This window comes from Capra hircus, chromosome 20 (assembly GCF_001704415.2).
Source record: "Capra hircus breed San Clemente chromosome 20, ASM170441v1, whole genome shotgun sequence".
In the NCBI taxonomy this organism is placed as follows: Eukaryota; Metazoa; Chordata; class Mammalia; order Artiodactyla; family Bovidae; genus Capra; species Capra hircus.
Genome location: NC_030827.1, coordinates 23435052 through 23462454, shown reverse-complemented (window position 1 = coordinate 23462454; position 27403 = coordinate 23435052). Strand labels below are relative to the sequence as shown.

Here is a 27403-nt window from a genome sequence, read left to right as displayed (position 1 = left end):
ACTTTATTTATTTTTATTTTTATTTATTTTTTTGGGGGGCATACTTGTTTTAGATTTTAGTAGGAAGGCTTTCAGCTTTTTGCTTTTGAGTACTATGTTGGCTGTGGGTTTGTCATAAATAGCATTTATTATGCTTGGATACGTTCCTTCCATATCCACTTTGGTGAGAATTTTTATCATGAATGGGTGTTGAACTGTATCGAATGCTTTTTCTGCATCTGTTGAGATGATCATGTGGTTTTTGTCTTTTGTCAGTATGGTGTATGTATTGAACCATTCTTTTGACCCTGTGATGAATCCAGCTTGATCATGGTGTATGACTTTTTATGTGTTGTTGGATTTGATTTGCTAATACTTCCTTCAGAATTTTTGCATCTATATTCACCAGAGGTACTGGCCTGTAATTTTCTCTTTTGGTAATGTCTTTGCCTGGTACCAAGATGATAGTAATGTCATAGAATCACTTTGGGTGTGTTCTTCTCAGTCTTATGGAAGAGTTTGAGAAGGATTGGTTCAAGTTTTTCTTTGTATGTTTGGTACAATTTTCCATTTATGCCATCCAGTTCTTAACACTTGTTTGTAGGGAAATTTCTTTTTTTTTTTTTAGTAATATTTTGGTCTCCATATTTAAGAAAATTTTAAATTTAGTTTTTAATTGAAGGATAATTGCTTTATAGAATTGTGTTGGTTTCTGCCCAACATCAACATGAATCAGCCATAGGTATACGTATGTCCCCTCCCATTAGAACCTCCCTCCCACCTTCCTCCCAATCCCACCCCTCTAGGTAGTTACAGAGCTCCAGTTTGAGTTCCCTGAGTCATACAGCAAATTCCTATTGACTGTCTATTTTACATAGTGGTAATGTAAGTTTCCATGTTACTCTCTCCATACATCCCACCCTCTCCTTCCTCCCCATATCCATGTCCATAAATCTGTTCTCTATGTCTGTGTCTCCATTGCAGCCCCAAATGAGTTCACAGTACCATCTTTTTAGATTCCATCTATATGCATTAGTATAAAATATTTGTTTTTCTCTGTCAAACTTACTTCACTCATCATAATAGGCTCTAGGTTCATCCACCTCATTAGAATTGGCTCAAATGTGCTCCTTTTTGTTGCAGGAGTTTTTAAATTACAGTTTCTATTTCACTTCTAGTGTTCAGTCTGTTCAGATTATCTGTTTCTTCTTGCTTCAGTTTTGGTAGGCTGTATGTTTCTAAAAACTTGTCCATTTCTTCTAGGTTGTTTAATTTATTGGCATATAATTGTCCATAGTATTCTCTTATGGTTTTTTGTATTTCTGCAGTATTGGTTGGTATTTACCCCCTTTTCATTTCTTGTTTTATTTCTGTTCTCTCTCTCTTGTTCTTGGTGAGCCTGGCCAGAGATTGTGGATTTTGTTTGTCTTTTCAAAAAACTAGGTCTCGGTTTTATTGATTTTTTTTCTGTTTCTTAATCTCTATTTTAATTTATTTCCTCTTTGATCTTTAATAAATCCTTCCTCCTTCTGACTTTAGTTTTTGTTTGTTCTTCTGTTTCTAATTCTTTAGGTAATAGGTTAGGTTACTTGTTTGAGAGTTTTCCTTGTTTTGTGAGGAAGGCCTGTATCACTATACACTTCCCTCAAAGGACTGCTTTTCCTGCATCCCATAGATTTTATGTATGGTTATGTTTTCATTGTCATTTGTTGCAAGGTATTTTTAAAATTTCCTCTTTGATCTCATTGATCCATTTGTTTTTCTTAAGTAGCATGTTGTTTAGTCTCTGAATAATCACTTTTTTTCTTGTTTCTCTGTGGTTGATTTCTGACTTCATGCCATTGTGGTCAGAAGAGATGCTTAAAATAATTTCTGTCCTCTAAAATTTGTTGAGGCTTACTATGTATCCTTCAGTTCAGTTCAGTCGCTTAGTCGTGTCCTGACTCTTTGAGACCCCATGAATTGCAGCACGCCAGGGCTCACTGTCCATCACCAACTCCCAGAGTTCACTCAAACTCGCGTCCATCGAGTCAGTGACGCCATCCAGCCATCTCATCCTCTGTCATCCCCTTCTCCTCCTGCCCCCAATCCCTCCCAGCATCAGAGTCTTTTCCAATGAGTCAGCTCTTCGCATGAGGTGGCCTAGAATGGGTCTAACCTAGAGAATGCTTTATGTGTAATTGAAAAGAATGTGTAGTATATTTGTTTTGGGGATGTAATGTGACTGGTTCCAAATCAGGAAAGGAGTACGTCAAGGCTGTCTATTGTCACCTTGCTTATTTAACTTATATGCAGAGTACATCATGTAAAATGCCAGGCTGGATGAAGCACAAGCTGGAATCAAGATTGCCAGGAGAAATATCAATAACCTCAGATATGCAGATGACATGACCTTATGGCAGAAAGCAAAGAACTAAAGAGCCTCTTGATGAAAGTGAAAGAGGAGAGTGGAAAAGTTGGTTTGAAGTTCAACATTCAGAAAACTAAGATCATGGAACCCAGTCCCATCACTTCATGGCAAATAGATGGGGAAACAATGGAAACAGTAAGAAACTTTATTTTGGGGGGCTCCAAAGTCACTGCAGATGGTGACTGAAGCCATGAGTTAAAAGACGCTTGCTCTTTGGAAGGAAAGTTATGACCAACCTAGACAGCATATTAAAACACAGAGACATTACTTTGTCAGCAAAGGTCCGTCTAGTCAGAGCTATGGTTTTTCCAGTAGTCACGTATGGATATGAGAGTTGGACCATAAAGCTTAGTGCCAAGGACTCATGCTTTTGAACTGTGATGTTGGAGAACTTTTGAGAGTCCCTTGGACTGCAAGGAGATCAAACCTGAATATTAATTGGAAGGACTGATGCTGAAGCAGAAGCTCCAATACTTAGGCCACCTGATGTGAAGAGCTGACTCATTTGAAAAGACCCTGATGCTGGGAAAGATTGAAGGTGGGAGGAGGAGGGGGGTTGACAGAGGATAAGATGGTTGGATGGCATCACCAACTTGATGAACATGTGATTGAGTAAGCTCTGGGAGTTGGTGATGGACAGGGAAGCCTGGTGTGCTGCAGTCCATGGGGTCACAAAGAGTCTGAGCAACTGAACTGAATGTCCTGAAAATATCAATTAAGTCTAACTGTTCTAATACGTCATTTAGGATCTCTGTTGCCTTATTGATTTTCTGTCTGGAAGATTTGTCTACTGATGTCAGTGAGGTGTTAAAGTCTCCTCTATTACTGTATTCCGATCCATTTTTCTCTTTAGGTCTATTAGTATTTGTTTTCTATATTTCAGTTCAGTTCAGTTGCTGAGTTGTGTCCAACTCTTTGCGACCCCATGGACTGCAGCACACCAGCCTTCCCTGTCTATCATCAACTCCCAGAGCTTACTCAAATTCATGTCCATCAATTGGTGATGCCATCCAACCATCTCATCCTCTGTCATACCCTTCTCCTCCCGTCTTCAATCTTTCCCAGCATCAGGATCTTTTAAAATGTCAGTTCTTCGCATCAGGTGGCCAAAGTATTGAAGTTTCAGCCTCAGCATCAGTCCTTCCAATGAATATTCAGGAATTATTTCCATTAGGATGGACTGGTTGGATCTCCTTGCAGTCCAAGGGACTCTGAAGAGTCTTCTCCAAAACCACAGTTCAAAAGCATCAATTCTTCGGCACTCAGCTTTCTTTATAGCCCAATTATCACATCCATACATGACTGGTGGAAAAACCATAGCTTTGATTAGACGGACTTTTGCTGGCAAAGTAATGTCTCTGCGTTTTAATATGCTGTCTAGGTTGGTCTTGGCTTTTCTTCCAAGGAGCAAGTGTCTTTTAATTTCCTGGCTGCAATCACCATCTGCCTTGATTTTGGAGCCCCCCCAAATAAAGTCTGTCAGTGTTTCAGTTATTTCCCCATCTATTTGCCATGAAGTGATGGGACTGGATGCCATGATCTTTGTTTTCTGAATATTGAATTTTAAGCTACCTTTTCCACTCTCCTCTTCACTTTCATCAAGAGGCTCTTTAGTTCTTCGCTTCTTGCCATAACCGTGGTGTCATCTGCATGTCTGAGGTTATTGATATTTCTTCTGGCAATCTTGATTACAGCTTGTGCTTCATCCAGCCTGGCATTTTGCATGATGTGCTCTGCATATAAGTTAAATAAGCAGGGTGACAACATACAGCCTTGATGTACTCCTTTTCCTATTTGGAACCAGTCTTGTTCCATGTCCAGTTCTAATTGTTGCTTCTTGACCTGCATACAGATTTCACAGGAGATAGGTTAGGTGGTTTGGTATTACCATCTCATTAAGAATTTTCCGTAGTTTGTTGAGATCTACACAGTCAAAGGGTTTGGCATAGTCAATTAAGCAGAAGTAGATATTTTTCTTGAACTCACATGCTTTTTCAATGATCCAGTGAATATTGACAATTTGATCTTGGGTTCCTCTGCCTTTTCTAAATCCAGCTTGAACATCTGTAAGTTCAAGTACTGTTCATGTACTGTTGAAGCCTGGCTTGGAGAATTTTGAGCATTACTTTGCTAGCATGTGAGATGAGTGCAGTTGTGCAGTAGTTTGAACATTCTTTGGCATTGCCTTTCTTATGGATTGGAATGAAAACTGACCTTTTCCAGTCCTATGGCCACTGCTGAGTCTTCAAAATATGCTGGCATGTTGAGTGCAGTACTTTCACAGCATCATCTTTTAGGATTTGAAATAGCTTAATTGGAATTCCATCACCTCCACTAGCTTTGTTCGTAGTGATGCTTCCTAAGGCCCACTTGACTTCGCATTCCAGATGTCTGGCTCTAGGTGAGTGATCACACCATCATGGTTATCTGTGTCATGAAGATCTTTTTTGTATAGTTGTGTGTATTTGCCACCTCTTCTTAATATCTCTGCTTCTATTAGGTCCATACCATTTCTGTCCTTTATTGTGCCCATCTTTGCATGAAATGTTCCTTTAGTGTCACTCATTTTCTTGAAGAGATCTCTAGTCTTTCCTATTCTATTGTTTTCCTCTTTTTGTTTGCATTGATCACTGAGGAAGGCTTTCTTATCTCTCTGTGCCATTCTTTGGAACTCTGCATTCAAATGGGTATATCTTTCCTTTTCTCCTTTTCCTTTCACTTCTCTTCTTTTCTCAGCTATTTGTAAGGCCTCCTAAGACAACCATTTTGCCTTTTTGCATTTCTTTTTCTTGAGGATGGTCTTGATCACTGCCCTTTGTACTATGTCAGGAACCTCCATCCATAGTTCTTCAGGCACTCTATTAGATCTAATCCCTTGAATGTATTTCTCACTTCCATTCTATGATCATAAGAGATTTTATTTAGGTCATACCTGAAGGATCTAGTGGTTTTCCCTGCTCTCTTCAGTTTCAGTCTGAATTTGGCAATAATGAGTTTATGATCTGAGCCGCAGTCAGCTCCTGATCTTGTTTTTGCTGGCTGTATAGAGTTCTCCATGTTTGTCTGCAAAGAATATAATATTTTTATATACTTATAAATATATAAGTATTTAAAATATTTAAATATAATTTTAAATATAAAAATTTATATCTATAAATATATAAAATGTATATATTTATATAAATTTAGATACTCCTATATTGAGTGCATATGTGTCACTGAATGTAATATCCTCTTCATATATTGATTCTTTTATCATTATGTAGTGTCTTTCTTTAGCCTTTTTATGGCTTTTTTTGGGTATCTGTTTTGTTTATATGAGTGTTGCATCCCCCACTTTATTGTCATTTTCATTTGCATGAAATACCTTTTTCCATCTCTGCACTTTCGGTCCTTTGTCCTGGAGTGTCTCATTGCTTTCTTAAAAGAACTAGGTTTTGTCTTTATTGAGCCACTATTATATTTTTGTTTCCTCTTGCATTATTTTTTGTTGTTAACATTTTTTTTAAGATTTATTTATTTTTATTTATTTACGGCTGTACTGGGTCTTATTTGCTCTGCACAGGCATTCTCCACTTGGGGTGAGTGGGGGCTACTCTCTGGTTGCCGTGCATGGGCTTCTCATTCCAGTGGTTTCTCTTGTTTTGGACCATGGGCTCCTGATGCATGGGCTTCAGTAGTTGCAACTCATGGGCTCTAGAGCGCTGGCTCAGTAGTTGTGGCACACAGGCTTAATTGTCCCACCTCATATGGGATCTTCCTGAACCAGGGATTGAATCTGTGTCTCCTGCATTGGTAAATTCTTTACCACTGAGCCACCAGGGAGATCTGCTCTTACCACTTTTTTTCTCCTTTATTCTTGTGTGATTTATTTTGTTGTTTTTCTAATGTTCTTACTAGTTGAGATGGATGTTTACCTAATAATTTTTCAGTTCTTATTGTATAAAAATTTAATTTCTGATATATATCATTATCATACAATTGTAAGTATTTCTAAAGTTCCATTGTAATTTTTCTTCTTTGAATTGTTTAGTATAGAAGTGTTTTAAAAATTTATTTCCAAATGTAAGAGAATTTTAAAATTGTATAATTGAGTTACACTGTCATATTAATTTTCAGTATATTATAGTGATTTGCTATTTTTATAGATTATACCCCATACAGAGTTAGTATAAAATATTGACTATGTTCCTTGTGCTGTATATTACATCCCTGTAGCTATTTATAACTAGTAGTTTGTACCTCTTACCTCCCCTTCACCTATTTCATACCTCCCTCACCCTTCTCCCATGTGGCAAACCACTACTTCGTTTTCTATATCTGTTCATCTTTTCTGTTTTTGTATATCTGTTGACTTGTTTTATTTTTTAGATTCCACATATAAGCAAAAATATACAGTATTTGTCTTCTAGTAACTTTTAATTTGATTGCATTGCAATTAGAGAAATTTGTGTATGTGATACTGATTTTTGAAATTGTTGAATTTACATTTTGGCCTTCCATGTGGTCGGTTTTTATGAACATTCTATTGAAGAATGTCACTTGTTTAATGTTTTTAGTTCTGTGAATGTTTACAGTGTTCTGTGGGTGATTGTAATTTATCTGTTCTCCTTTGACTGTTTTTCTTGGCTGTTATAGACAGTGCTTATCAAAACATTTTTATGTGTCTCTGTGTTACCATGTGAGTATATCCACAGGAAAAATTATAACAGTGTATTTTCAAAAAGTATTTTCTTTTAAAACTAGGATCAAGATTGATCTAGTTTATAGTTTCAATGTTGTATATGATTCGTGCTTGTTTCCCTATGTCCTTGACTAGTCTTGGTATTAAAAAAATATTTATTGAAATATAGTTGCTTTACAATGTTATGTTAGTTTCTATTGTACAGCAAAGTGAACCAGTTATATATATATTTCCACTTGTTTGGATTTGCTTTCCAAAGAGCAATGAGTTCCCTGTGCTATACAGTAGGATTTTCTTTAGTTACCTATTTTACACATTGCACCAATAGTATATATACATGAATCCCAGTCTTCCAGTTCATTCTTCCCCCCACCCCCTGCCTCTTGGTATCTATATATTTGTTCTCTATGTCTGTGTCTCTATTTCTGCTTTGCAAATAAGCTCATCCATACCATTTTTCTATATTCCACACTTATGCATTAATATATGATATTTGTTTTTATGACTTTCGTCATTCTCTATGACAGTCTCTAGGTACATCCATGTCTCTACAAGTGACCCAATTTCATTCGTTTTTATGACCGAGTAATATTCCATTGTCTGTGTGTACCACATCTTCTTTATTCATTTCCTCTGTTGATGGAAATTTTGCTTGCTTCCCTGTCCTGGCTTTTGTAAATAGTGCTGCAATGAACATTGGCGTGCATGTGTCTTTATGAATTATGTTTTCTCTGGGTATATGCCCAGTGTTGGGGTTGCTGGGTCATATGGTCCTTCTGTTTTTAGTAGTTTTTAGGAACCTCCATTGGAGAAGGCAATGGCAACCCACTGCAGTACTCTTGCCTGGAAAATCCCATGGACGGAGGAGCCTAGTAGGCTGCAATCCATGGGGTTACAAAGAGTCGGACACTTACTGAATGACTTCACTTTCACTTTGCACTTTCATGCATTGGAGAAGGCAATGGCAACCCACTCCAGTGTTCTTACCTGGAGAATCCCAGGGACGGTGGAGCCTGGTGGGCTGCCGTCTATGGGGTTGCGCAGAGTCGGACACGACTGAAGCGATTTAGCAGCAGCAGCAGCAGCAGCAGGAACCTCCATATTGTTCTCCATAGTGCCTGTATCAATTTAACCTTCCCACCAACAGTGTAAGAGGGTCTCTTTTCTCCACACACTCTCCAGCATTTGTTGTTTGTGGACTTTTTGATGTTGGCCATCCTGACTTGTGTGAGGTGATACCTCATTGTACTTTTGATTAGCATTTCTCTAATAATTAGTGATGTTGAGCATCTTTTCATGTGTTTGTTGGCCATTTGTATGTCTTCTTTGAAGAAATGTCTGGTCTTCTGGTGGTGGTTTAGTCACTAAGTCATGTCCAACTCTTGCAACCCCATGGGCTGTAGCCTGCCAGTCTCCTCTGTCCATGGTATTCTCCAGGCAAGAATACTGGAATAGGTTGCCATTTCTTTCTTCAGAGGATCTTCCCAACCCAGAGATCTAACCTGGGTCTCCAGCATTGCAGGCAGATTCTTTACCAACTTAGCTGTGAGGAAAGCCCATTTAGGTCTTCTGCTAGATTTGTATTAGCAAACTGTTCCAGTCAGTCATGGTTGGGAAAAGTTATATTCTTCTTTTGATTTTCAGTATCTTTAATTATCACCGAGAGTTAGTCAGAATGTTTTTTCTTTTGGAGGACTACCTATTCTTATTCATAGCCCATTTTTCTACTAGTCTAGTCATCTTTCTCATTGCTGTGTAAAATTCCTCCTGTGCCATGTGCATGGCACATTTAGATGGTTTAAAGCTTGCTTACCACCAGGATATTTTTTTGTTATTTTGACTTGGTTCAAATGTTATTTACTTTAGAAATGGGTGATGGATCATCTCGAAGAGATCATTTCATGAGAAGTGGATTTGCCTCTGGGAGGAGTTTGGGAAACAGAGGTAAGTATCTTTCTTTAACCATCTACTATAATAGGTGAATAGTGGAATGAATAGAGGCTTTTATGGCTGTTTCAGTTCAGTCACTCAGTCATGTCCGACTCTTTGCAACCCCGAGAATTGCAGCATGCCAGGCTGTCCATCACCAACTCCTGGAGTTTACCCAAACTCATGTCCATTGAGTCAGTGATGCCATCCAGCCATCTCATCCTCTGTCATCCCCTTCTCCTCCTGCCCCCAATCCCTCCCAGCATCAGGGTCTTTGCCAGTGAGTCAACTCTTTGCATTAGGTGGCCAAAGTACTGGAGTTTCAGCTTCAGCATCATTCCTTCCAAAGAACACCCAGGACTGATCTCCTTTAGGATGGACTGGTTGTATCTCCTTGCAGTCCAAGGGACTCTCAAGAGTCTTCTCCAACACCACAGTTCAAAAGCATCAATTCTTCGGCGCTCAGCTTTCTTCACAGTCCAACTCTCACATCCATACATGACCACTGAAAAAACTATAGCCTTGACTAGATGGACCTTTGTTGGCAAAGTAGTGTCTCTGCTTTTGAACATGCTATCTAGGTTGGTCATAACTTTTCTTCCAAGGAGTAAGCGTCTTTTAATTTCATGGCTGCAGTCACCATCTGCAGTGATTTTGGAGCCCCCCAAAATAAAGTCTGTCACTGTTTCCACTGTTTCCCCATCTATTTCCCATGTAATGATGGGACCAGATGCCATGATCTTCATTTTCTGAATGTTGAGCTTTAAGCCAACTTTTCACTCTGCTCTTTCGCTTTCATCAAGAGGCTTTTTAGTTCCTCTTCACTTTATACCATAAGGGTGGTATCATGTGCATATCTGAGGTTATTGATATTTCTCCCAGCAATCTTGATTCCAGCTTGTGTTTCTTCCAGGCCAGCGTTTCTCATGATGTACTCTGCATATAAGTTAAAAAAGCAGGGTGACAATATACAGCTTTGAAGTACTCCTTTTCCTATTTGGAACTAGTCTGTTGTTCCATGTCCAGTTCTAACTGTTGCTTCCTGACCTGCATATAGGTTTTTCAAGAGGCAGATTAGTGCAAGGTAAATCTGATATAACTTAGTGTACAGTAGACTGTGTTGGGATGATGAATTTTTTTTAATACCAGTATTCTTTTCACTCTGTTACTTTTTAAGATAGTAGGAAATAGTTGAATTGATTAGATGGGTAGATTGATTAAAGAGAGTTGCTTCCCAGAGCTGCTGCTTAATGTGTTGATGGTTTTTGTTGCCAGTTGGCATGGGAGGAATGAGAGAAACTCCAGAGACTAGAATGTGAAGGACCTCTTTCTTAAGTTTTATGTTTTTTAAGAAAAGGCAGTATGTGAAACAGTTCTGTTAGCTTGCTAGTATTAAGAGGTTGTTTTCCCAAAATTCCAAGTTTTTATTGTCACTTTTAGAGCAATCAGCACTAGATTTGACAGATAACGACCCAGCAAAATATTTCCCTCCATTCCATTTTTAGATTTGTTATTAAAATGCTGAAAATATTCTGCACTGTATTTTAGTATAGTGCAACAAAATATTATTAGAACCTTAAATGGTCATATGGATTTTTAAATAAATTTCTCTTATGGGATGCCGTAAGCTAGGGTTAATAGTTTTAAATGTACATGACACATATTAAATGTTACTTTTTGAAAAACTTTGGTATTTCTATATATTTCTATTCATTGGCAACTGAAAGTTGGTATATGGCATTTCATTTGTTACTTGAAAAACTTAATTTTTTAAGATAGAGTTAACATAAGTGTGAATTTTATGTTTTGACATATTTCTTCTGCTAATGAAATTTGTTGAAGATGCATACATATATTTTTATTTTTAAGCCTGCATATTAAGTAAGAGGCATTAATATTTTGGACCATGTAGTTGTGCTTAGAGATTCAAGTGTGAATTTTGTTTGCTACTACTAAGCAGTAACAAATACCTTAATATGACACTCAGGGAACTACTTAATGTTTGGATATATTTTAAAATCCTAATTTAGAATGATATTTTTTGATGCAGACTTCTAAACATTGTTGAATAGAGCCTTTTTAAATGAGAAAACCATCACTGAGATTTTACTATGAATTGTTATGTTGTAGATTTAAATACATTAAATTTCTGATCAAAACTCTCTGTGAATATTGATACTTTAAAAAGTTATTTTTGAAAAATCTGAAAAAGAATGAATATATGTATATGTAAACTGAATCACTTTGTATACCTGAAACTAACACAAAATTGTAAATTAACTGTACTCTGATAATATTTAAGCAAAAAGTTATCTTTAATACTGCATATAATCCTGGAAATTTATAGAAGAACCACACCTTTCCCAAATGATTTCAGTTTAACATTCTAGTTCGTTTCAATCTCTATGGTACTTTTTCTCACAGCTTGGATATATTTAGTAACATGGTTCTAAAATTGACTTTTAATTACTTAACATATATATTGACTAGCTTTTTATCTTCTGTGAAGTATGGCCTAAAAAGCCTTAACTTCCTGAATCACGTGCTTTTTTTTAGAATATGATAAAAATACTGATAGTTGCATATACACAGTTTTACATGTGGCATTAGGAGTTTCACAGATCTCTTAGCTCCTCTGTATTAGGATATTACAGATGTAGGGAAGACAATTTGTGAAAATCACAAGATAGTGATAATTATCCTAGTGATAATTTAAAGTGGCTATTTATGATGTTTTGGGTGCTTTAAGTTTGTTTTAAATAACTGTGCTGCTTGACATAGAAACTCTGCCCTCAAAATTCTTAATTTAGTGGTAGAGAAGCACATGGAAAGAAGTATTGCTTAAAAAGAGATACACATAGTATGCTGTGGGAATGTGATTGATGAATTGATTACAGTTGGGAGGACTGAAGGAGGACTTCACCGAAGAGGTGGGTTTTGAATCAGGCTTTTGTAAGAATTTTGCTAGGAAAAATAGGAAAGCAAGGAATGTCATGCTGAAGGAATAGCATGTAGGAAATAGAACATATTAGAAGTTCACAGTGTGGAGGATGGGAAGTTGTTTTATGAATTAAAATGTTGGGTGTTCAGAGTTGCATGATAGTGAAGTCGCTCAGTCGTGTCCGACTCTTTGCGACCCCATGGACACCAAGTTCCTCCGTCCATGGGATTTTCTAGGCAAGAGAACTGGAGTGGGTTGCCTTTTCCTTCTCCAGGGAACTTCCCAACCCAGGGATCGAACCCAGGTCTCCCACACAGTAGACAGACGCTTTACCGTCTGAGCCACCAGGGAAGTCCGAGTTGTATAGTGGGATATAAAACTAAGACGGTTGATATAGGGAAATACTATGAAGGAGTGGGAGATAAAGGGAATTGGTATTCTTAGCATTTTTTCATTATTATATAGCTCCTTCTTAATTCTAATTTTAAAAAGTAGATTGAGAGTGAATTAAGTATTAGAAAAATGAATCGGGACTTCCCTGGTGGTCCAGTGCCTTAAGACTCTATGCCAATACCAGTGGCCCTGGTTTGATCCTTGGTCAGGGAACTAGATCCCACATGCTGCAACTAAGAGTTCTCATGATGCAACTAAGACTTGGTGCAGCCAAATAAATAGTAAGTGTTTTCTAAAAAATGAATAATTACAGGACAAGAGTATAGAGTTTTCATTGGCAGTGACTTTCACATAGAGGTATAATGTAAATAGCTGGATCTATCAGGGTGAGGTTTCAATATATAGAAGATCAGAGTTGAATAGAGTTCAATTGTAGAGTTGAATTTCTTGGTTAAAGTTCTCTAGTAAAATAGCAACTAGTTGAGAGCTGTATTTCAGCAGTAGTATATTTACGTTTTTAGTTTGGTATAATGTAAGAATTTTTAAAAAAGAAGTTGCAGATATATTTTAATTTTATAAGTTCCTGTAACCCTCTCTCCTCATCCTTGGAAGTTCCCTTACCACACAGATTCATTTAATTCCTAGTTATTGATGACACACTTGATTTTATACTTTAAAAATTTTTAATTGTATCTGAACTTTTTCAGATCCTGGTGAGTCTAATAAAAGAGAGAATACGTCCACAGTGGGTGGTTTTGGAGTTGGAAAGAGTTTTGGAAACAGAGGTAATCTGCTTATGATGTCTTTCAATTGAAACTTAAGTGACACCTTATAGTCTTTGAATTCTGTTTCCTTTTAGCATACATAGGAAGTGTGTGTCTTTCCCAAGAATTTATGGAGATCGCAAAGGAGTGCTTTCACTTTCGTAATCATAGTTTAGAGCAAAACTTTATGCTGCTTTGGATATGTTTGCTGTTCTGTTTAGTTCTCTTGGTTTCCTTTTTAATAGCCGTGCTACTTGCTGCAGCATCTCATCAAATTGATTTACTCCACATCTGAACCCCACGTCTTTTCTCCTCTACTCATGATTTCCTTGCCGTCTCCTGCAACAAGAGATCTATCTTACACTTCCGGAATGAACCTGAGTTTCCATCTTTACTTGAACAAAGAACCGGTGGTGGTGGTTTAGTCACTAAGTTATGTCTGACTCTTGCGACCCCGTGGACTGTAGCCTGCCAGGGGGATTCTCTGGCATGGGATTCTCTGTCCGTGGGATTCTCCAGGCAAGAATAATGGAATGGGTTGCCATTTCCTTCTCCAAAAGAACCAGTAGAAATTTTGAATTTGCATTTTGTTTCTAAAAAAGTTTAAAAACCATAAGTAGAACTTACATACAGTTTAAGATCAAAACCAATAGTGTGTAGATGGAAGACTTCTCAAGCATTTTGGAGACTCAGCACTTGACTTTTCTGGGAAAGGTGTATGGAGGGGAAGGGGCAGTTGTAGAGGGCAGTAGAGTATAATCCTTTTCTGAACCAACTTCAAAGATTGCAAATATTTAAATGAATTAAATAACCAAAAAATCTGTTTTGTTATATATAATCTTTTTGTAGGGACTATCTTTACTTTGAAATTATAAATCTGCTTAAGGAAAAAGTGTTATCCATTCATATATAGAGATCATATATGGCAGGCCTCTATATATGGACACTTACTTTTTTATATGCTAATTGTATATTAAATGTCTCTGGAGTTTAATGCTGGGACATGAGATTTTGTTGAGCCTGAGATGTTAAATGACTTGATATGTAGACACTTTGCATATAAATTTAATGTCTGTCAAAGAGTAATTGATTAGTCTCTGTACTACTGAAGCTGTAATTTAATATATTTTATCATTTAAATTAGATCATGATTGATAGACATTGCATATTGACATTTAATTTTGTTACATTATCTAAGTAACTTGTAGTCACTCAGATACCCTGAGTATCACTTCAGTAAAGATCATTTTATTAAGACTCATATTTTTTAAAATGTATGAAATATTACTGATGGATGTTTTTAAAGTGAATTTTAGAGCTACATCTATATGTTCCAGAGATGCATAGATCTAGATACAAGGTTTTATTAAATGAGAAATTTGAAAGCAGACTTTGGTGGAATTGTTTTTAAAATATTATAAACAGAAGTTGGCAGAATCTCCTTGATACTGAGAAGGGAAAAATGATATGATATTGGATTGTAATTTAGTTGTCCTCCAGCAGATGAGAGTATAATTTATAAAATTCATAAAAATTTGATATTTTGAATAGAAAGTACATAGTGGTTATAGTGAGATACGCACATGCATACCCATGTTTCACTCATGTACATATGGAGGAATATGTAACATTTCAGGTAATATAAGATTGGCTGGTATTTTAATCTTAATAAACTGACACAAGGCAGAAGTTGTCATACAATGTATATGCATTCTCATTCACTATTTATATATATAGTTGTATGCGATTTATACAGTTTTAAAGGGACATCATAACTATCAGTCCCTGTAAGGTGTCTGTTTCTCTGTTTCTCTTTCTTCTGCAGAAGAAATTGGTTTTTGGTCATTTGATTCAGGTAATTGTTTTCAGAAATTTGCAAGTTTAATTTTATGTTTCATGTAGGTTTTTCAAATAACAAGTTTGAAGAAGGTGATAGCTCTGGTTTCTGGAGAGGTAAGTTCACTGTTTTTTGTAGTGACTTAAGAATTTAGTGTCTAGAATACATGTTAAGGAGAAAATAAAATTAAGTGTCTTAATCTGTTCCAGCTCTGATTTATTTAAACACGGTTTTATAAAGCAGCTATCAGTTCAGTTGCTCAGTCATGTACGACTCTTTGTGACCCCGTGCACTGCAGCATGCTGGGCTTCCTGTCCATCAGCAACTCCCAGAGCTTGCTAAAACTCATTTCCATCCAGTCGGTGATGCTATCCAACCATCTCATCCTCTCTTGTCCCCTTCTCCTCCTGCCTTCAGTCTTTCTCAGCATCAGGGTCTTCTAATGAGTCAATTCTTTGCATCAGGTGGCCAAAGTATTGGAGCTTCAGCTTCAGCATCAGTCCTTCCAATGAACATTCAGAACTGACTTCCTTTCGGATTGACTAGTTTGGTCTCCTTGCAGTCCAAGGGACTCTCAAGGGTCTTCTCCAATACCACAGTTCAAAAGCATCAGTTCTTTGGCACTCAGCTTTCTTTATGGTCCAACTCATATTCATACATGACTAGTGGAGAAACCATAGCTTTGACTAGATGGACCTCTGTTGGCAAGGTAATGTCTCTGCTTTTTAATGCTGTCTAGGTTGGTCATAGCTTTTCTTCCAAGGGGTGGGCGTCTTTTAATTTTATGGCTGCAATCACCATCTGCAGTGATTTTGGAGCCCAAGAAAATAAAGTCTGTCGCTGTTTTCCATTGTTTCCCCACCTATTTGCCATGAAGTGATGGGACCAGATACCATGATCTTCATTTTTTGAAAGTTGAGTTTTAAGCCAGGTTTTTCACTCTCTTTCACTTTCATCAAGAGGTTCTTTAGTTCCTCTTGGCTTTCTGCCATAAGGGTGGCGTCCTCTGCATATCTGAGGTTATTGATATTTCTTCCAGCTATCTTGATTCCAGCTTGTACTTCATCCATGAATTCTCCTGGCCAGAATACTGGAATGGGTAGCCATTCCCTTCTCCAGAGGGTCTTCCCAACCCAGGTCTTCCGCATTGCAGGTGGATTCTTTACCAGCTGAGCCACCACGAAGCCTCAAAGCACTATCAATTCAGTTCAGTTCAGTCGCTCAGTTGTGTCCCGACTCTTTGTGACCAAAGCAGTATAGGCAGAGCCTTAACCAAGAATTCAGCCTTCCTAATCTGGGCTGTTGTCATCTATCTTAACTAACCTATGAAGTACAACTTTTGAATGCTGTGTTACCTTAAGAAAAAGAGGATAGTAGAACAAGTCAGGAAGCAAAATTTCACTTTCATATATAAGTACAATTTGGGGCATGTAGGTCCTTAAGTGAAGTTGCTCAGTCGTGTCCAACTCTTTGCAACCCCATGGACTGTAGCCTACCAGGCTTCTCCGTCCATGGGATTTTCCAGGCAAGGGTACTAGAGTGGGTTGCCATTTCCTTCTCCAGGGGATCTTCCTGACCCAGGAATTGAACCCAGTCTCCTGCATTGCAGGCAGATGCTTTACCCTCTGAGCCACCAGGGAAGCCCATGTAGGTCCTTATTCAGACCCAAATAAGTATTTCCAGTGGAAAAGGATTCATGAGACTGGAGCACTGCTGAACAAAGACATTTATGTAAAGGTCCTGACACTCTGGTTTGGAGGAATACAGAAAATGGTGAGAATAGAGTATTGTTAGCAGAAGATAAACTACAATAATTAACAATACTTTCCAAGAGAACCTGATGAGGAATTTGAGTGAGGCCCTGGATCCTGTATTTAAAAGCCTCCCTGCTGACTCTGATGCTTCTTTCATTTGGTAACCACTGATCTATGGAGTCTTTATAACTTCTCTGCACACGGATACATAGTGTATTTTTTGGTTATTTTTCCTGTATCTTTCTTTTGTCCCTTAGCTGGTCCAGTTTAGCAGTAAGCTTCGATTTTGGAATCAGACACCTGGGATTTGAGACCCAGATCCTTCTCTTCCTGTCAGTTGTATTATCTTAAAAAAGCATGTTTAACTTTGTATTTCTTTTTCTCTGTTTATAAATTGAGGCTATTAACCACCTTATAAGGTTTTTTTGAGGATTTAAAAAGTTAAAATAGAATTCATTTAGAAGAGTGTCAGACGGATACTAAGTTTTATGTGTTATTATTACATTATTTTTCTATAATTAATAGATTATAACTAATCTTGGGATCATTATCTCATTTTTGTTTGTGCTTAACTTTATTTTTAACTCTACAGAGATTATTTCTTTTTAAATAACTTTTTATTTTGAAATCATTTGACCCAAAAGTTTCAAAAATAGTACAGAAGATTTCCTTCAGCTTGCCTCTAATGTAATTGTACTCCTCACCCAACTTCTCCTAATGTCACTCAGTTCAGTTCAGTTGCTCAGTCGTGTCCAACTCTTTGCGACCCCATGAATCGCAGCACACCAGGCCTCCCTGTCCATCACCAACTCCCAGAGTTCACTCAGACTCGCCTCTATCGAGTCAGTGATGCCATCCAGCCATCTCATCCTCTGTCGTCCCCTTCTCCTCCTGCCCCCAATCCCTCCCAGCATCAGGGTCTTTTGCAATGAGTCAGCTCTTCACATGAGGTGGCCAAAGTACTGGAGTTTCCGCTTTAGCATCATTCCTTCCAAAGAAATCCCAGGGTTGATCTCCTTCAGAATGGACTGATTGGATCTCCTTGCAGTCCAAGGGACTCTCAAGAGTCTTCTCTAACGCCACAGTTCAAAACCATCAAGTCGTCAGCGCTCAGCCTTCTTCACAGTCCAACTCACACATCCATACATGACTACCGGAAAAACCATAGCCTTGACTAGACGGACCTTAGTTGGCATTAGCCTATTTTAATTCTCAGTGTGGTCAAAATAACTGTAAGTTTGTTTTAGGAGAACAGTTGGCCAAAGGTTATGTGAGGTGGGTTTTCTTTCATATATGGCAATAAGATGCTACCATCATCATCATTCCAGATGATGATGAATTATTATATCATCAAATAATAATTCCATTATTCCAGATTATTCTAAGAATCTTTCCAGAATTCTTTTTCCTCTTCAACCCCCTTGTATGAAATCTTGCTTCTGAGAAGGTGGTCTTGATATTAAATGACTTTTCAGGAATATTGTCAGTTGTTGATGTCAGCTCAAATAGGAGCCTGCAACAAGAGCTGTGTGTCATTGTTTATTATAAATCAAGATTAATTGAGTAGATTAGTACTTTTGTACATAAACAACTGATAGCTTTTAATCTGTTTAGCTACATATGTCATCACTGGGACCTAAAGTTCTGTGGTACTAAATGTTAGTGATATGTACAAAGATTCCTTGAAACCATCTTGGTATTTTCCAAATATGGCTTTATTGGAATCTTCTAGAAAGCTTAAGGTTATTACTTAAAGTTATATCAATAATGTATAATTTTTTAATTTAGAAAAACTGTTCATTCCTTGATGTCACTCTGCACATTCAAAATGAATCTCTCTAGGGTGGGTTCTAATAATTTATTTTTAACCAACTTTCCTGATATTTTTTAGTCATCCTTCAGTGTAGTGATCCTCATACTACTATGTAGAAACTCTGGTAATGTTAGTTAATAATGTCACCGAGAACAGAAAGCCAGGATATCGCCAAATGCTTCCATTAGGATGGATGGGGGAAAGTTTGCATATATTAAAAAAAAACACTAATGTCTCAGGTTTATTAAGACAATTTACAGAAATAATGATGACATTATAATACAATAGTTATCCATTTCTGAGATCCATTTGAGTACTCAACTGTTCAGATATTTCTGAAACTGTTTCATGACATTTGTGAAATTCTTATTTTTTGGCTGTGCTCAGAACTTGACAGATACATGGTTAACATTTAGTATTTAGGTATATTAGGTGATTTTTAAAAAGAATTGACTGAATAATGTGTTTATATTTTGTTGTTATAGTTATTTTAAAATTTAAAATTTTGTTCTTATGTTAGCTTATGAATATATTTATTTTTCTCAGTAATTTCTCTTGTGACAGTACTACTTCAGTAATTATTTAGATGCTATTCACATGTTAAATTTTTATTCAAGAGTCTAGTAATGACTGTGAAGATAATCAAACACGGAACAGAGGGTTTTCCAAGAGAGGCGGTAAGGACCATGTTTTGGAACAACTTGTACTTAAGACAGAAATTAAACTGAAAAATTGATTTTGGAAGAGCTGAAAGAAAAATTTTGGTGGTGAAAACCTTTCAAGAAAAACACTTTGGCATATCCTTTATGCTATTAATATTTGAGTTAATATTCAGTAGGTGTCTCTCCTGCTTTCTGATGTCACTAGATTTGTCTTTTCCTAAGACCACCAGAGTGTTCTATGAAGTACGAAAGGTGGGACTGTGTGAATCTTGGTCAGTCACAGTATAGATAAACTGGAATGTCTTTGTCTCTGGGTAGGAACATTGGAGATATGGGAGAAGGGAGAAATTGTAGATTAATTACCATACTTGCTAATCCTGCCTCTACTTGAGGTGAGATGGTATAAAAGTGCTCAGTTCTGGATTATCTGTAGGCAGACATGTTAAAATAGCAACAGTATCCACGAAAAACCACAGTGAGCTTATAAAATTGCTACAAGTGTGAAAATATATTTATGATAGAACTTTAGTTTTTGGAGCTGCGCTAGATACATCAGATACATCATAGTTTTTGCTGCAACTGGAGATATATTTTCCCCTTGCCTATTAGAGATGATTGGCTCATTGAATAGATCATTGAATAGCAGGCCTTCCTAGTGAAGCTGAGACTTGCTGTGGATTTCACTATAGCCTTGGTTGAGTTGTGAGGGGGGTGTAGGAATTTGGTGGTGAATGAGGGATGGCTTATTTGTCTCGTAAGCTGAGTCTTTAATGGCAATTGCAGGGGTCCCTGCAATGATGGGGTGGACATTTAGTTAAGAAACAGACTCCTCTTTCAATATTGCTTTCCTTCCCCCTTTAACAAGCAGTTTTGACACTAATGTTCCTAAAACATAGCTCTTATTTAAATTTTTTGGTTTTCTGCAGAACAATGATTATCTTGCTTACTATTCAGTTTTCTTTAAATCATTTTAATTCATATTTAAGTGAAGCAGTGAAAAGCCAGTTGCAGCTCTTTGTACTTGATCCTGGTTTATTGACTAGTGTAGGTTGCCTAATAGGGTGTCCCTGATTGTTATTTTCTTTAGATGTATACATTTGAAGGTAGAAAATTTGTGTTTGACACGGTGGTCACTCAGTAAATACAGATGTGTGTGTGTAAATAAATAGAACTGTATCTAAGTTTATGTTGAAGTATGATGTCATACAGGAACAGGTAGGTGCATATGTCATAAATGTATACAGCTCAGTGATTTTTCAGTAACTGAAAACACCTGGGTTCTCTGTTTTCCCAAGCACGCAGATCAGGAGTAGAAATTACTAGATCCTCAAAAACCCCTTTCATGCTCATTTTTAGTCATTAGCACTGCCCTTCCAGTTAATCTCTATTCCGACTTCTAGCAGCATAAATTTTAAAAAATTTTCTACTTAATATAAATGGAATCACATAGTATATTTTTGTGTCTAGCTTCCTCTTAATGTAATTGTGAGATTGTCTTATTGTTGGTTGCAGTTGAAGATCATTATTGCCATATAGTGTTCTTTTGTTCTCCTGTTCTGCTAATGGTGGGTACTTGGATTTTGTACAGTTTTGGACTGTTCTGAAACTGCTGCTCTGAACATTCAAGTACATTTCTTTTGGTAACACTTGTTAGTGTTTGTCTTTTTGACTGTAGTCATTCTAATGGATATAAAGTGGTATCTATCATTTTTTATAATTGAGATATAGTTGATATATAATATTTTGTAAATTACAAGTATCAAAACAGTGATTCATACCTTTTAAAGGTTATACTCCATTTATAGTTATTATGAAACGTTGGCTGTATCCTCTGTATTGCACAACATATCCTTGTATCATTGTGATTTTGATTTGCATTTCCTAATGACTGTGATGTTGAGCAGCTCTCCATGTGTGTATTGGTAATTTGTATACACAAATCTTCCAGACAGAAAATCAGTAAGGCAACAGAGATCCTAAATGACATATTAGAACAGTTAGAATTAATTGATATTTTCAGGACATTCAGTTCAGTTCAGTCACTCAGGCTCTCTGCGACCCTGTGGACTGCAGCACACCAGGCTTCCCTGTCCATCACCAACACCCATAGCTTGTTCAAACTCATGTCCATTGAGTTGGTGATGCCATCCAACCATCTCATCCTCTGTCGTTCCCTTCTCCTCCCACCTTCAATCTTTCCCAGCATCAGGGTCTTTTCCAACGAGTCAGTTCTTCACATCAGGTGGCCAAAGTATTGGAGTTACAGCTTCAGCATCAGTCCCTCCAATGAATAGTCAGGAGTTATTTGCTTTAGGATTCACTAGTTTGATCTCCTTGCAGTCCAAGGGACTCTGAAGAGTCTTCTCCAACACCACAGTGTTTATAGGTGTCACTTTTTCTTTCTAGTCATTTTTAGGTTTTGTTCGCAGAGCAAATAGTGGATTTTTAATAAAAAAAACATAGCTTTTGTCTATTTACTGGTAAAGTTGAGCATTTATAGGTCAAATACAGCATTTCTCTTTAGTAACTATCTGTTGATGGCTTAAAATATTAAAGTCATTGAATTATGCAAGGCCTAAATTAACTTGGCCACCATGTCCCCAAGATTGCTTTGTTGGTTTTTGTGTCGTTTGTGTTTTAATATTATAGGTTATCAAGACGGAAATGATTCAGAAGGTTCAGGATCGTCCAGAAGAGGTGGAAGAGGTAGTTTCCGAGGTTGCCGTGGAGGATTTGGTTTAGGAAGTCCAAGTTAGTAGTGGATTGCGAATATTGTGCTTCATTTATTAAAGAAATGATTAAAAATAACACCTATCACATATAAGATTGTTATGACTATATGGGAATGGTTTAGTATAGTGGCTGGTATATAATCACTTATGCTATGTAAAAATAGACACATGTAATTCCTTATAGATTAAATGAGAATATGTGAATCTTTCTAACAGTTTGTGTGATGCAGTTCTTTAATATTACATGCTGTGAAGCATTTCAGAGCTTTGATAAAGATGGCTGACCTTACAAATAAGTGGCATTCTCATGACTCAGCCTCCCATTATACCTTCTTATACCAGTGTGGCTTTCTACCTAAATTTTTCCAGTCGTCTTTCCTTGGTGCTAAGATATTGTCTCCTGAAGTCACTTTTGGAATGCATGTCTCTCTTAACAGAGGAGAACAGAATAGTAAAACTAAAAACATAAAAGATTTAATGATTTAATAGATGTGTAGCAGATTAGTGAATTGTCACTTTTTAAAAAGTGAAGAGATCCTGTGGGTTGCTGTTTAAGACCGATAAAGTTTGATTTGAGTGCAGTGGGTACCAAGCGATGAAATTCTGGAGAATAAGCAGTAAGATTATGTAATGTGAAATTTTGAGGGACAGTAACAGTGCTGTTTTTCAAAGGTAATTTAATTTGCCTATATCATATTTTGGTGTAGTATTAGCTCTGACTACTTTTATAAGATAATTTTAATAAAATTTTGAGAAAGTAATTTATAATTGTAGGAAATAATTTATGGAAAATTCCTTCTGTGTGATACTTCAAAAACACTATGATTCCTGTTAAATTTAAATTATTTTATCTTGCATCTTTTTAACTTTTGGTACCATAAATTGATTTTTTTCTGTTTACTGCATGATTTAAAAGTTTTAAAAAGTAACATAATCTAAATTTTTTATCTGGAAATCTAGATAGCAATTATGAACAAGATGAGGGGACCCAGCGCTCTGGTGGCATTTTTGGTTCTAGAAGATCAGCATTAAGTGGTGCAGGTGAGAAATAGAATTTATTACTGAATATTAATCATTTACATTTGCTTTTAGGTCTAGGATTATTGAACCTAATATATATTTTTAAGTATATTAGATTGGCTCATGATTGTCGCTGCTTTTTTAGATTTGTAGGGAAAAAGAACGTGGACAGTTTTCCCTCCCTCATAAAATTTGTACTCTGAATTATTCCTTCTTCCTTATCTACCAGTTAATTATTATTAGGTATAAATTATACTTTTAGTTAGAAGAAGGAAAATGAAGTTTCCTTTGGTTTCAGAGAAAGGATTCTGAGGGGATTTGAGGAGAAAGTGAAAAAAAAAACATTCTGTAGATGAAAATGTTTAAAAGTAGTTAAATCAACTGTGGTGTTAAAGAAAAATGAGCTATCAAGCCTGAAAAGACATGGAGGAGCCTAAAATGCATACTGTGTGCATGCTAAGTCACTTCAGTTGTGTCAGATTCTTTGCAAACCCATGGACTATAGCTCACCAGGCTCCTCTGTCCATGGGATTCTCTAGGCAGGAATACTATAGTGGGTTGCCATGCCCTCCTCCAGGGGATCTTGCTGACCCAGGGATTGAACCTGCGTCACCTGTGACTCCTGCATTGCAGGCAGATTCTTTACTGCTGAGCCACAGGGGAAGCTCTAAATATGTGCTACTGAGTGAAAGAAGCCAATATGAAAAGCCCATATACTGTATGATTCCAGATCTGTATGACATTCTGAAAAGGCAAAACGAAAAGAAGAGGGGTGAAAAAAAATGAGTGGTTGCTAGGGGTTCAAGGAAGAGATGAACAGACAAAGCACTGAGAATTTTTAGGGTAGTGAAGTTACTTTGTATGATACTATAATGATGGAGACATGCCTTGATACATTTTTGCAAACATAAAAAACACTGTACAGTACCGTGAATGAGCTGTAATGTAAACCATGGACTTTGGGTGATTATGTTGTGCCAGTATAGGTTTATCAACTGTAACAAAATACCTCTCTTGTGGGGAGTGTTGATTATGGGGAGGTCGGGAATATGCAGGTGTGAGGACTGGAAATATCTGGGAACCTGAAATTGCCCTAAAAAAATGAAGTGTTTAAACAAAATGTTCAAATGAGAAAAAGGTTTTAATATAGAATTAGGAGATGGGTGGGTTAAGGGTCTAGGAATCCTGAGAAATCACTCAGTATTTGAAAAGAAATAGCTATATGTTTTATGTGCTTGAAGAGGAGCTGTGTTTTCTCTAAATATTCTTAAAACAATGCCTTACAGATAATGGTGACACTTTCCAAAGCAGAAGTGGTAGTGGAAGTGGACGAGGTGAGTTCTTAATTGGTTTACCTGTAAGTGGTTAAAATGACTGTAATTCAAGTTTAATTTTTGAAGTTAAAGGTAACTGTTGCTGCTTTTATACACACTTCGAGGAGTATACATTTGCACGGCCAGTTTGGAGAAGTTGTTTACTTTTGTTGTTTAGTTGCTGTGTTTGTGTCTGACTCTTGCAACCCTGTGGGCTATAGCCCACCAGGCTCATCTGTCCATGGGATTTTCCAGGCAAGAATACTGGAGTGGGTTGCCATTTCCTTCTCCAGGGAAAGCCAGTTGTTTACTACTACTCTTTAATCCAGCAATTCCATTATATACTATAGGTATATATGCTCAATACATGTAAAAGGATGTTCACTGAAGCTTCATTTATGATAAGTGAAAACTGAAAATCACCTAAAAGTCATCAATAAATAACTGCTTAATAAATAATATAACCATAAAATGGGAGTTACCATGCAAATGTTAAAGACTGAGATGTAATCTATGTTTACAGATTCTTATATTAAAATAATTTTTCTTACTATGAAAAGAAAACATGAATATTTAAATATAGCTCAGTAAATTTATAGCCATTATTTCCCAATCACCTTGATTCAATATATGAAACATTTTGGTATAGCTGATAGAGACTTGAGAAACACCTTGATCTCATTAGCAACATAATAACACTCTAACTCTAAAGTGTATCGTTTTCTCAGAGGATTTGTTTCATTTTCTTTCTGTTGAAAAATGTTTAACCTTTTGCAAAAAGTCTGTGAATGCACTCTATTTTGGACTCCTGATCTCCTATATACTGTCACCATCTAGAACATTTCAGAGAAAGTTCTATTACAAACACAAGTAACTGTTCATTTTTAAAATTGTTTTGACATTTACAGATTAATACAGAAAAATCAACTGCCCTATGATCTTGGAGGAGCAAGGGTTTTCATATGCTTCTGTTCACTCCTTTCCTTTTAAATCAAAGAAAAATTCTGATTGTAAGACATTTTACATAGTCTTACTTTCACCATCCGTGATATATCTTTACTCTCCCTGCTACAATTCCAAAGCCTTAACAACTTCAACTTTCTCTAAGAACATCTGCCTCTGAACCAGAATTGTAACATAATGCCTCACATAATTTATTCTACACCTTTTAGATATGCTTAAATAATTCTCATTGTTTTAAAATGAGTGGTTTTATTTAAATAAGGACTTCCCTGGAGGCTCAGACGGTAAAGCATCTGTCTACTGTGTAGGAGACCTGGGTTTGATCCCTGGGTTGGGAAGTTCCCTGGAGAAGGAAAAGGCAACCCACTCCAGTTCTCTTGCCTTGAAAATCCCATGGACGGAGGAACCTGGTGTCCATGGGGTCACAAAGAGTTGGACACGACTGAGCAACTTCACTATCACTATTTAAATAAATTGAATATTATATCAATTTAGGTAATTCATTTTTAAAAACTACTGTTTGCAGTTTTAGAGAATTTAGCATTTTACAGAATCTGAGACATAACCATACAGTTTTCAAACAAAAATTTGTGGTTGACTTTTTTATTAATTAATTTTTTAAAATCTTTAATTCTTACATGCGTTCCCAAACATGAACCCCCCTCCCACCTCCCTCCCCATAACATCTCTCTGGGTCATCCCCATGCACCAGCCCCAAGCATGCTGTATGCTGCGTCAGACATAGACTGGCGATTCGATTCTTACATGATAGTATACATGTTAGAATGCCATTCTCCCAAATCATCCCACCCTCTCCCTCTCCCTCTGAGTCCAAAAGTCCATTATACACATCTGTGTCTTTTTTGCTGTCTTGCATACAGGGTCGTCATTGCCATCTTTCTAAATTCCATATATATGTGTTAGTATACTGTATTGGTGTGGTTGACTCTTGACTTATAAAATTGTTGCAATATTTAAGAGAACTGAAAGCTTGGAAAGGTTTTGCTTATAAGGTCAAGCATTTAAAGTGTTTAGATTGGAATGTATTAAATTTACAAATGCAGTTTAAAGGTTTAAAGAAATGCAATTAACTAAGTATAATCGCTTGATGAAGATTTGTTTACTCAAGTGAAGTTGATTGCATATTCATTAGGTAATTTTTGACATTTTCTTGATATATAAATAAAATAATTGAAATTATTATAAAAAATAATGGTCGGTCTTATGAGATAATTAGCTTGGTGTAGGGGATAAAGAAAATTCAGTATAGATAATTTTATATTACTAAAAAAATCTCAGAGTTAAAAATGCTTAAATTTCATATAATAGTTAAAATATTTTCCAGACTAGTAAAACAATAAAGCTTGTTTAATATCTCTGAAAAATTCTGAGATCATTATTAGTCTGAGAGCATTCAGAGTGGCAACTCCCTTGAACCACTTTTCCCTGCTTCACTCCTTCAAATTCTTGGTTTCTTCATTATAGAAAAAGATTAATGGCTAAACCATATTTTATACAAATTCTTAGATCTTGTTTGAAAAGGGGTTTGAAGACCTGTGGACATACAGGACAAGAAAATTAGAGAGTGCACGTATAAAAATGCTATATAAGCACTCTTGCCTGGAAAATCCCATGGACAGAGGAGCCTGGTTGGCTGTAGTCCATGGGGTCACTAAGAGTCGGACACGACTGAGCGACTTCACTTTCACTTTTCACTTTGATGCACTGGAGAAGGAAATGGCAACCCATTCCAGTGTTCTTGCCTGGAGAATCCCAGGGACGGCGGAGCCTGGTGGGCTGCCATCTATGGGGTCGCACAGAGTCGGACACGACTGAAGCGACTTAGCAGCAGCAGCAGCAGCCTTTCAAATCTAATGCAGTCCTTATTCTTTTTGTGATAGTACCTGGAAGTGGCACAATCAATGACTCCTTGTCTAGAAACCAGAAAGGTAGTGTGTGGAAAAGAGTTAACATGATAGGCCTGACTGTTCTTCTTGGAAAGTCCTTCTTACAAGAGCCTTCCCTGACTTCTGGGAACTTGGATTTGGGGAGGGATCTCAACACCCTTAACCAGTGTGAGTGGTCCACTGTACCTAAATGGTTTGTATAACAATGTGGTTTATAATGAATACCCACTTTTCTTCTGGGAGTTGGGAAATTTGGTACATGCCAGGCAGAAGGTTCCTGCCTGCTTTATCAGCCCCTCCTG

General features: G+C 36.9%; 1 protein-coding gene across 1 annotated transcript in view; it reads left to right on the top strand.

Annotated features, from left to right (window-relative positions):
- The window catches only part of DDX4 (DEAD-box helicase 4), a 73363-nt gene that overhangs the window by 18751 nt on the left and 27209 nt on the right, over positions 1–27403 (top strand). The window contains exons 5-11 of the mRNA XM_005694694.3: positions 8940–9017; positions 13044–13121; positions 15003–15053; positions 19122–19181; positions 21816–21917; positions 22859–22939; positions 24205–24252. Of these exons, the coding sequence (XP_005694751.1) occupies positions 8940–9017; positions 13044–13121; positions 15003–15053; positions 19122–19181; positions 21816–21917; positions 22859–22939; positions 24205–24252 (498 nt within the window). The remainder of the gene's footprint in view (positions 1–8939; positions 9018–13043; positions 13122–15002; positions 15054–19121; positions 19182–21815; positions 21918–22858; positions 22940–24204; positions 24253–27403) is intronic.